This window comes from Brachycentrus maculatus, unplaced genomic scaffold (genome assembly GCF_059751285.1).
Source record: "Brachycentrus maculatus isolate JH-2025_06_01 unplaced genomic scaffold, ASM5975128v1 h1tg000069l, whole genome shotgun sequence".
Taxonomy (NCBI): domain Eukaryota; kingdom Metazoa; phylum Arthropoda; class Insecta; order Trichoptera; family Brachycentridae; genus Brachycentrus; species Brachycentrus maculatus.
In genome coordinates, this window is record NW_028280823.1 from 2,414,780 (window position 1) to 2,427,507 (window position 12,728).

At 29.5% G+C, this 12,728-nt stretch overlaps 1 protein-coding gene across 1 annotated transcript in view; it reads left to right on the forward strand.

Moving 5' to 3' along the window:
- Positions 1-4,353: 4,353 nt before the first annotated feature.
- LOC148311257 (uncharacterized) overlaps positions 4,354-12,728 on the forward strand; it is a 366,876-nt gene continuing 358,501 nt past the window's right edge. The window contains exons 1-2 of the mRNA XM_088256891.1: positions 4,354-4,928; positions 9,466-9,583. Coding sequence (XP_088113017.1) covers positions 4,906-4,928; positions 9,466-9,583 — 141 coding nt within the window. The 5' untranslated portion in view covers positions 4,354-4,905. The remainder of the gene's footprint in view (positions 4,929-9,465; positions 9,584-12,728) is intronic.

Here is a 12,728-nt window from a genome sequence, read left to right on the forward strand (position 1 = left end):
ATATCCTTTCACTTTTAATTTAAATTTCACTTGGTAAGTACCACTATTCCTTAAAATCTATTGTGATACTTGTTTTGATGCATTTCACATAATGTTCAAACACTGTACCTATATGAAGCTATGTCCAAATTGTATATTTTATATTTCTTTGTATGGAAGCGTGTTAAAATAGATTTTATAAAATATGAAGTGGTATTTACCAAGTAAAGTTCAAGGGAATTTATTGTATAAGTAGACTAACTCGTTGTATTTTAAATTTCAACATTATTTGTTTCATCATGTAATTTTTACTTAACCCATTACTGAGTCACAGCAACGCGTGGCTGGTTAAGTGAAAAATAAATAAAATAAAAATCACATATTCATAATAATTTGATTTCACAATGCTTGTGAAACAATTTTATTATTATATTTCAAATCAATGAAGGAACAACGCAAAGTTACAGCAAGCATGCTCTCCGCCATGAACAATTCTTCTTTTTAAGTGTACTGACTTAATGTTCAATAGATGGCGCTGCCATTGCCAATTTTTTAAACGTTTTTTAATTGTCACTTGTAAGAACGTCTGTTGCAGGTAAATTAATGTTAAACACACGTATTAAAATGCAACGTTCTGGATAATTTCAAAGCAATCGATGAATTACTTAAGGAGATTTAAGATTTTGAACAAACAATCATTTAAATTTTACTATCGTGGATTTTTGTACCTTCTCTGGGACACCTGTGATTACCTACCTTATTTAAAAACTAAAAATATACTAACGTAAACAAAATATTTTTGTAAAATGTATCAATATAAAATCACCGTATTAATTAGACGAATAGATATACATTCATTTATAAAAATATTAACAAATTAATTTAAAAAAAAATTAAAACTTAGCAATGTAATACGACAATAAACACAAATCTATTAATTCAATATTTTACCATTTTGTATTTTAAGATGTATGTTTTTTCATTGCATGTTATACCTACTATATTTATTTAAGTTTTATCAAGTAGGTACTGTTTTCTAGAATTGTTTATTTTTATTATTAATTCTTATGTATTTGGTTTGATTTACTGGGCAGGTCATAAAACTAATGGTTTAAAAAAATTTGATTTTACAATTACCCCAGTGCAGTGACATATTCCTAAATTAAGCTATGTAAATATAAATATTTTTAAAATGAAAACATAAATAATAAAGGGAATTAAAATATTAATATTAATCCTTTTAAAACTGCCTTTGCGGACAGGTTTTTTGTTGTTTCCATGATGATCAAAGGTTAATAAACTTTGTACAAACATTCACGCACCTGAATAATATCAGCACCCAGCACCTAAATATTATAAACGCATGAATAATAATAATTTGTGACAAAATTATTGCTGCACGTAGGTATACTTGAATTTAGATCAAAAATAAAATAATTGTTGTTATTTGAAAGACAGCGAAATAATATAATTAAATCACAGTGGGAATATTTTCAGAATCGGTCATGAAGTAAAATTTTATTCCCTTTTAATTATTAATTAATAAGTCTTTATTATTTTCATTACTAATTTATAATTTTTCAAGATTACCCTAACGAGGACCAGTTTTATTTACATATAAAATTTATATGTTCATTGATATAATAAAATTATGGTCTTCAGATATAAGGTGATTTGCAAAATCAGAAAATTACTGTTTTTCCGAATCTCATGATATCTAATAATGGAATGGTTATTTCGAAAAAGTGTTTTTAAATGGTATAACATGAAATGAAAGATGAATGATAAGTGTTATATTACAATACCACGATGTTAATAATGCTTTAAAATATACAAGATATGTAAAAACACTTTTTTTTGTGTCTATCATTTTTTAACATGTTTTTAACAAATTTTTAACTTGTACCAAAAAGACATCAGTTTCGATAAATATTTATCGTTTTTAAATAAAATTTTTTTTTTGACAAAAACTACTTTTTATCAAAATTTATTACAATAAGTATTTTGATGAATTCAGCATGAAATTAAGTCTTAAACTTAGAGTTATGCCCTTGGAACAATGAAAGATGAAAATTTGATGCCGTGTCTTATTATTTTTTTTTGTAAATATCACTATTTAAAGATTTAAAGAAATAGCGGCATGGTATTAACCAAGTATTATTAATTTAAAAATCCGTACATATTACCACAAAATTACTGTTTAATCAATAATTGAGGGAATTTATCTGGATAATACCTGGGTATATAATGTTTTTTTTGTACTTAAAAAATTGTAAAAGGTCTTGAATTAATATTGATTACATTAAGACATTCAAATCTGGTATTTTGCAAATGTTTTATTTGTATTTTTAAATTATCATGTTATTCAACATACTTAATACCAAATCAATAAATTTAGAGTTTCGTTCACTCTCACTAGCTCAGCGCTCTTTATAAAAGTGTTGTAAATTAAATATTTGTAAGGGTTGCAGTTTTCCACCCAAGTTGTTTTCCCTGGCAACCACGAACCGATCATACACCGGGGCATAAATTGGCGGCAAATGGTCGGTCTTCGTACTTTATAGCGGGAAGATAAGCTCAGATTCGCTACCTGGCGGTAAGGTCGTATTGCCGAGAAAGCGATTTTCGCTAACGTATAAACAATAAGGAAATAATTCCCGAAAAATAGTCGGGGACTTCATTTTTCTCGGTTGGATGCGCCACCCTCAGCCATACTTAAAATTTTTTTAGAAAACTAACATATTAAAGGAATCATACACAATTGCATAGATTTTTCATTCTAAAATTATTTTTTATATGGATGTTCAATGATAGGTGGAATGGTGAACGTTACATAAGTGTGTAAAGTGATCACAAAGCTAGCCAAATGCCAGGTCGTAATTCCTGAGATGTTCAAACTCCTATCTTATTTCGTGTAAAATCAATATATGCTTCGACGCAAGTTAGACCCATTATATTTATCCATATATATATATATATACATATGAAGTTAAGAATAATTTAAATAATTTTGCAAAAATAAAAGATAAATGATATTTTATCTATTCCTTAATTTTTGTTGTTTTAATAATAAAATCAACTTTTCTTTTAAAAACGGTTAATAGTTTTGTTGTTGTTACACGTAAGTTTGTGTTATTTAAAGATGTCAATTTTATAAAAAAAAATATATAAAAAAAATAGAAAAAAAATTAAGAAGAGTTTTTAATTCGTATGCTTCTATTTTAAGTTTATATTTTACGCTTATATTTTATTGAAAAAAGTTTTGTATTATGAACAAACAATATCTTTCTAATTATCCACGTAACTAAGTAAAAAAAGCTTATATGGAGATTTTTTATTATAACATAGATTTTTTTTAATATCTCGTTAGTGACGATTTTTTGGCAAATAAAATATCTTTTTGGATATTTACAGTGGTTACGACTCATCATTGACTGGTTTAAGTAATCACTTTGTTCACTGTGACGTTGTACAAAGATCTTATTTTTCTTACCGTATCTTAAATAAAATATCGATATTATCAGCGTATTTTGATTATTAAATTATACTTTAAAATTAAAACTTATTGAAGTTTTTATGTTAAATAAGAGCACGAAAATATTTTTTTCTTAATAAATTAAAATGTAGATATTTAAAAAAAAAACTTCACATTAAAAAAATATATATGAAAATAGTTCCCAAGATTCAAAGTAATATGATATAATAAATCTAAATATACTGTGTAGAATTTCATACAGCATAATATTGTATACATTTTAGAGCCTCAAACAACTTATTATGATATCTCCGCAAAAAAACAAAACGAAGTATAATGCAAGTTAACCCCGCGCTCATAAAACAAACAATCGATGGACAAAGTTTCGCCGCACCCAGTGCTCCATATATTTTTTTATATTCAAACTCTTTTCGCGGAGTTTACCCTCTTCCGCCACCCCTTCAATTTTTAACCCTCCGATCTACCTCACATCGGGGGATGATGACCCCACCCCCCTCCGCTCCCTGCCGGACCGTCAACTTCTTTGTGGCCTACGTCACAAAACTTTGTCCAAGTTTGTTCCGAACACATCGCGCCTTTCGGCTGTCTTTTTAATAACGCACGCGTAAAACTCCACCAAACAGACGAAATAAGCTGAAACTATCCGAAACTTTTGTAAACACCGCGATTGAAATGTTTAAAAAAGTGCCAAACAAGTTTGCTTAGTAAATTTAAGTGAATTATAAAACGAAGAATAGTACGCGGCCCGGCAGTGAGTTATTGATTTTCTTCTAACCCTTAGCGAACGAACGGCTCGTCGGCGCGTATCCGCTTCGCCTCTCGCCAAACTACTTTTAACGCGTTTAAAACAAGACAAAAGTGCAATGAAACCAGGCAAAAAGTTTCAAAAAGTGGATAACAATATGTTTATCCGATTGTAAAAACTTTTGTCTAGTTTCGACCCGAGTTTTGAAGAGTTTTCCGAAGTAGAAAGTGACGTCGGGTCGGCGGCGCACGAAGCTGCCGCGTGACGACACGGAGGCCGCGGGGGGCAGCCCCAGCCCCCAGCCCCCAACCCCCGGTCCGTAACCCACCCCCTAACTTCGCGCCGTACTTGGTTGCGAAGTTATCCAAAGTTCCGCCATTTTGGTACATGCTCGCGGGCCACTTGTTTTACAAAGAAACTTTTTATTAATTCCCGCTGGCCATGCAGTGTCGGTGAGTTGTTTGAGGTAATGCCGTCGCGATATATACGCCGAATCGACACAACGACGCCGATCGCGGAGCTTCGAGCGCGGTTTGGAGCGAGTTACCCGTGTTTAGTGATATTGGCGGCAGTTTGACATTAGGAAAGTATCGCTAACTCCTGTGTTTACAAATTCGCGGACTTGTTCCGGGATACTTCCGGTCCCCGAAACTGTTCCAAAGTGAAGTGCAACATATATATTAACATGATCAAGAACTTAAAAGACAGGTTAGTCTATGAAAATTCGTTTTTCTTTTGCGTTTGGAGGTTATGTTTTGGTTCTGTTGGGAAAGGCGGGATGACAGGTGCGTATGTACGTATGTATATGTAAATACGTACATACTTTTGAACTATTTTTTGTGGGTTATATAAATATTTATTACTTACTAAACTTTAAAAAAATTTTATTGTTCAAGAAAAAATAAATATATTTATCAGAGAAATTTTACTATATTATATATTTATTTTTAAAATGAGGAGAAAATTTGTATTATATCGATTTCGTCTCCGCGTAGAATCACACATCAAAAATATTAAATAAAATAATATAAACAATACACTGTAATAAAATATCCATTTGTCCCACATTACGGCTTTATAATCAGAGAATTTTATCATTTATATTTATAAGTTTACGAATTTTATAACTTCATTTATAATAATTTTTAATTTTATACAGTTAAAATTGAATAAAGTTGTATTTCTTTTCCGGTTTTAGTAAAAACGATTACTTTCAGAAAAGTTCACGTGTGTGCGAGGGAGATGACAGTATGAAGCGGAGTGAATTGCAGGAATCTGTTTTATCCTTTCTGTGTTTACACTATTATCGACTCTTTGCCCTTGCAATACGGCTCAGATTAAGTTTTCCTTATGCATCAAAAGAGTGCCAAAGTGAAGAAAAGTCATCGCAAATCCCTCCCACTGCTGACACACCGTATAATTGAAATTATCCTTTGGTTGAGATGTTTACTACCCTTTTCCTAAATTCGCCCGGACGGAATATGGAATAACCGGGAATAACTAATTTGAAAGTGACTTAACTAAATGAGAGTGAAGTGTAGAAAAGCATTAGGCATTATATTGTGACTTTAAGAGCTATTCTCGTATGAAAAGCAAACTTTTGACTAAGTTTATCAACGGATTGCAGCGGAAGGAGTTGCGAGAGAGGAAAATCTGTGTAACAATAATATAATACCCCGCTACGGGTAAAGAATGAGCTAAAGAAGGGATGAATGCGCAAAAGGGGGTTACAATACTCATACTCCTTGCTACTCTTAACTCCCACTGAATACCTCCACTTTTACTAGGGGCGCTATATAAAAAAATCCATACTTAAAAAAAACTTTTATAAAGTTCTTAGCTAATTACAAATTTTTAAAATCATTATGAAATATGCATGTGTTTTTATTTAATTGTTTAATATCACAATATTTAAAAACTGATGTAATTGAACTGTTTACAAATAATGAGTTTACATGAAACTCATTATTTGTAAACAGAAACTCATTATTTGTACAAATAATGAGTTTACATAAAAAAATGAACAAAGAATTTGTATTGTCGATAATGTAATTTAAATTATAAATTAATCACTTTTTTTAAGTTCGTAATAGAAAAATATATTTTAAGAATGGTTAAGTGTCCAATAAAAAATAAATAAAAACATATACCCAGCACAAAAATATATTGTGATTCTTAATAAAATAAAATAACTTGATTTAAACAAAAAAAAATATTTATAACGAAATACAAAAAATCGGAAAAAGTAAATTATAAATATAGCAACAATGCGATAGTATTATATGTAAAAGTCAAAATAATGAAAAACAAGGAAAACGTAAAAAACCGTAATAAGTCAATTATAAACATGGCTATAATGCGATTATATTAATATTCTAGTAAAAATAATGAAAAATAATTAAAAGGAAATTAAAATTAAAAAAATATAAAATCAAAAAATTATTTTAAATTCTAATTATGAGTACAATACCATTTAATATTTACAAGTCATAATAATGAAAATAAAATGTAAATAATTAAATTATAATTACTGTAGCTCATTATAAAAATCACTAAAGATCAAAATGAACGAGATAATACATGTCTAATACGTTAAGATACATTTAATCAATTGTTTTCCCTCGTAACCAAACAAAACAAAAAGGTAAGTAACAACGTTTGACGTATTTGTACTGGTATTTTATACGTCAATATCGATGGTTACAACCTTTTTACTATTTACTTGGTGCTTTTGTCGGTGTAGATTGAGTCGGATGTAGCTCCGTCCCCCTCGCGCTTAGGGGTTGATCGGGGTACGACCCCACCTGGCTTTGTGTGAATGAAGAATGAATACAATGTTATGCAAATATTTTTCAATAAAAACTTATTTTGATGGTAAAATCCCATTTCTAACATTAATAAATACTTGTTTTTTTATTAACTTATAACTTATTTATTATATGAATTTGTTTTTCGCGTTTTTTTTTACATTTACTTTTTTGTTGAATATGTCCATATGCTTGCAAACGAATACTGGATTTGACCCTCCATGGATTGTTATCAGGAATAAGTTATTGAAATAAGAATATGAAAGTCTGGGTTTTTACAAGGCACTTGACCTATTAATTGGCGGGTTAAAATATTATAATTAGTTCATACACTCAAAACACTTCATCATTACTCATAATTTATACTGTAACATTCACAATTCCACCAATGATTGACAGTTGCATTCAATATATATATATATATATATATATATATATATATATATATATATATATATATATATATATATATATATATATATTTATATAAATATATATATATATATATATATTTATATATATATATATATATATATATATATATATATATATATATATATATATATATATATATATATATATATATATATATATATATATGTATATGTATATATATATATATATATATATATATATATATATATATATATATATATATATATATATATATATATATATATATATATATATATATATATATATATATATATATATATATATATATATATATATATATATATATATATATATATATATATATATATATATATATATATATATATATATATATATATATATATATATATATATATATATATATATATATATATATATATATATATATATATATATATATATATATATATATATATATTTATATATATATATTTAAACATATTAAAATTAAGAATAGGGTTAAAAGTATGACTGATACAATGTGAAGTGTATATAAAAATAAATCAACATATCTGTTTAAATATAAATATAAATGTTTTTTTTTTAAATATTGCTGTGAAATTTTAAGTCATCGCTGCATTCAAATACGAGGGGAGTTATTATTTATACCTTTGACACGTGAAATGTCATAGGTATAATCGTATATAAAAAATAAAATAAAATATTTTTACCTATAACAGGTTAAAACATGGTCTTTTAACAATCTTTTGACTTAAAATTAACTTGCACGATACAATAATTGCATTTTGACTGGATTTAGTCTGCTTTATCTTTGTTTTATCAACTCCATGCTTCAATTTTATATATTAAGGCAAGTACCAAGACTTGATTTTGTACTACCAATTTACAGTTTTTAGAACTCCATTGCATACTACGCAGACTCATAAACTTATTTATTAAAAACCAAATAGGAATATTCCGGAGTTCAAATCTTTGACGTATGCATAATTAATTTTCTCTCCTAGAAACCAACATATGTACCTTTAATATTTCTTTCCCTCAAGATGGTGTAGATTTATTTGCATATGGGGTGAGGGTAGGTGCTCTCAAGGTGCCTCGGGGTGGGAGTCGGGCGCGGTATTTTACATTATTACCCTTTAATTTTATCCACCCTCTCAGACACTTGAGTACAGATATTTAACACCGCTTCTGTTATCCTCGCAGCTTGCCTACTACCACATATTTTATCTTTTAAACAATTAACATAATTAAATTGTATTCACTTGATTTTTGTATTTTTGTCAAGTAATATTTTTTTTGCATTTTCAAATTGCGTAATTGAATCGGGGTTTACTTTAAAACCAAGTATTCGTTAAATCGATTCGTTAAAACTACGAGCAAAAGTTAATGCCTAGCAGGCTAACGACGAGAGATCTCGGTACGAGAATTTGAATCTGCCAGATAAATATACCAGGAATAAGCTATATGCAAATAACTGGGACGAATTTTATCTGAACATAAAATTACACATCATATATGTATTTTGTGCTATTATTAAAATTTGTAAGGAGAATGTTAATGTGATGTGATAATAAATGACCATACGATAAATAAATAAATAACTAATTTTAATATCCAAATGTCGCTTCAAGTCTAAAAGTGTTTTTTTTTTGAAAACGGGAACTGCATTTATTATTTACCTTGTTTATTATGTACAAGGTTAATAGATCATTGAGTGGATTTTTGTTTCTTGTAACTAAAAAAAAGATGTTTTATTTGAATCTGCGGAACAGGAAGGATAATCTAGTGTGGAACAATTAGGAACTTCTCAGCATTTGCTCATTGCTGGGAGGAAACTACGTAAAACTCCTCAGGAGAAGCCGGACTGGTGGCTGTAGACTGTAGTCAATAGACTTTCCGTTCCACTAGAAGAGGGTTCGGCATTTTTGTCCTACCTTGGTTTATGGTACCAATGTCTATTCAGGGTTATAATTAGATATTTATTTTTATTCAAATTATTCATTGATTACTTTTTTTTCAAGGATGTCCGGAAGAAAGGGGTGCAAGACTAGTTACAGCATCAGGAACTTGTTGCAGCTTCCTCCAGTGGCTAGCACATCGACAGCGCAAGATGGAGCCGTTCCTGGACCATCTATGAAGGTAAGAAATTTTTTCAATTTTTTTTAAGTATATATCTGTGTTTCTAATAATCGTTATTCTATTACAACGTTTATAAATTTATTTAAAATAGCATGCACGAGCTAATCACAGTGTATAATATATACTCGTATATGTCTCATAAAAAATATAAAGGAAACGACAAAACAAAATTCATACTCGTATTGAACTAATATAGTAAATATAACAACAAAAATATACTCCATTATTTCTTCAAAAAAATACTTCGCAATTCAGGTGGGCCATTCTCGAAATTAATATAAACATATCCACTATTGTAATAAATGGTCATATATTCGATAGCGCGGGAAACCTTTCTCTATCTGACATCAGTGTAGTCCACCAAACTACACCGCACGTGCATTTGTAGTACACAAAAACACACTACATATTATGTAACGTGAACAGAAAACGCAATCGATTTCAGGGATTTTAAAGGTCAGCTTAGTTTTATAAACAATGTTATTTTTTCGGTCAGGCTTTACAATAAAATTATGAAACTGATTAAAATGTTGTTTAAAAATATTGGTGCATCTTATTGCCCATTAAATACGTTAATTAATTTTACTCTGAGATCTAATTTTACTAAATTTCATTATTGTTTTAATTTTTTGTTGTTGTTTATCATTTCATTCTTTCGTAACATAGTGAAAGTCGTATACAAATGACACGTGTAGACAGAAAACTCTTGTCGTAATTAAAATACCTTTGCTGTATCAAAGTCCGTGAAAGTTTCCACTTTCGGTATATTATTGCTAGGGAAATGCCTGAAACGGGTTCCTTTATATTTATCGGTGCCTTGGTCCATGAATAAGAAACTTTTCCCGCCGTAAATGTGTACTGGAAAAGAGTCTGCGAGCTGTTGCCAATGGAAACTGAATAAAGAACAGCCAGCTTTGTACCTAAAGGCTGTTACAAACTTTTTTTCATCAACTTTAGCTAGCTTATTCACGGCGGGTGTTTTATAATTTTTGGGAGCGTTTTCCTAACCAAGTTTGCTTTTATTATGCCCTTCTTAAATCACTAGCATTTTGGGTTGACCTTTCTTTGCGTTTTCATCTTATTTTGCGCTCTGGATATTAAGACTATGAAATATCCTGCTCATTTGAACACTTTTAAAGCTACTGCTAAACATATTTAAACAGACTATTATTGTACATCATCTCTCTCTATGTAAACGCTTGCATGATGCGTTATTGATAAACTAATAATTACATCTACATATATGAATTCTTAATAATAATATTACCAACAATTGTATTAAGCTTTAAAATGAAATATTAATTCTCTAAAATATTGCCATGTCAATAAATTCTTCCTTTCCCTGAAAATAAATATAAGGGTACATACCTACATCCCCCATTAGCTACTGTTGTCTCCCATAAATTATTGCTGCACGTGTTAAAACTGTCACTTAGAATTGTATAGCTACATAAGGACCGTAGTCCATTTGATCTTCACATTCGTTTGATAATGCCCTAACAAGGCGAAACAATTGTCACATAATTTTTTATGTGTTTTTGTTAATAAAATACTACTTAGTAGACTCAAAAAATCTGTGTTTGATTTAAAATTAATACATTAATTATAACTTACAACCCTGTCATCCGCCTTGAATATTATATTTCAATTAATTTGTTTTTCACCATACATATAACAACAAATAACAATAATGTGCTCTTTTTACATTTTTCCGAACCAAGGGCACATTTGAAAAAACTTATTAATAAAACTACTTTAAAAAATGTTTATGATTTACCATCAAATTCGACATGGCCAAATGATTCAATCTAGTAGTAGAGTACGTAATAAAAAGTACAAGGTTCCAAATTTCTACTTATTTTTTGTGGAAATTTTAGTTTATAAAACAAATTAAGATAGGCAAGGTTTGGTTAAAAGTGCAAAAATAATTGAATTTCTGCTAAATATTGTTAGATATTTGATTAAACAAATCGAATTGGGTCAGTAAGGTTAGGTTAGACTAAGTTAGGAAGCTGGAAAGTATTTAGTATTCAAAAATTTTAGTTAATATATAGTTAATATATATCATTTATTAATCAAAACGAATTGGGTCATGTAAAGTTAGGTTAGATTAAGTTAAGAAAAATAAAATAGTACTCTAAATCTCTACATAATATTGTTGGATGTCTTATCAAACCAACAAATTGAGTTGCATCAGTTCTTTTTTGTCCTAAGCATCTGTAATTTACTAGGGGAAATATTGATTTTCAATAAATTAGTGTAGGATACAGAAGGTAAAGATCCAATTTGTAATTATCGGTAGTATTTTCAATGGATCCGCTAATCCGTTATAAGGTCAATATTTTTATTTTTTGTGAATCCGAGCAACAATACAAATACAACTAGGTACTACAATCAAGCCTTTTCCGATAGGATGGAACGCCATATTCTTCCATCCTGACATACTCTTCTCGCATCCTTCACATCCATACATCTAGTCACACATGCCCTCCGACTACGCAGACCTTTGACACCACCAGATTTCAGACAATAACACTTTCCTTTTCATTCATCGTTTACTTTGTGTAATACCACTTTTATAAACAATTATGCGTGACTTCCGGTTTCGGAAAATTATTCCATCATCTGGTCATTGAAATAAAATTATTACGATTTGACATATTACAATACCACAAAGTCATCAATGCTTTCAATATACAAAAAAAAGACAATATTTCACAAAATTTTCAGTACAGGATGACAAAAATGAAAATAAAAAATCGCCCATATAACTTGGGAATATACGACCAGAGACGACAAAGCCGACTGGGAGCCGAAACACTCGGATCCGGGGAAAATAACGATTTTCAAAACTTTTTCCGGGAAGTTAAAAACTTTTCCCCCCCACCCGCCCTCCCGCCCCGCTCGGCGCGGCCCCTGACGTATTACAGGCAACATGCGGCGGGGGAGAGAGGCTTCTGTCGTAATTTCAGGAAACCTGAAATGAACGTGAAAATATTCTCATTATTCAGATCGATTTCCAAACTTCGATACTGTGTAATAATTGATTAATACAAATACATACTAACTGCCCAATAGTCTATAACAGTGGCCTCCAAACTCAATAAGGATGTGAGGTACATTCATAAATTGGTTTTATCATGTG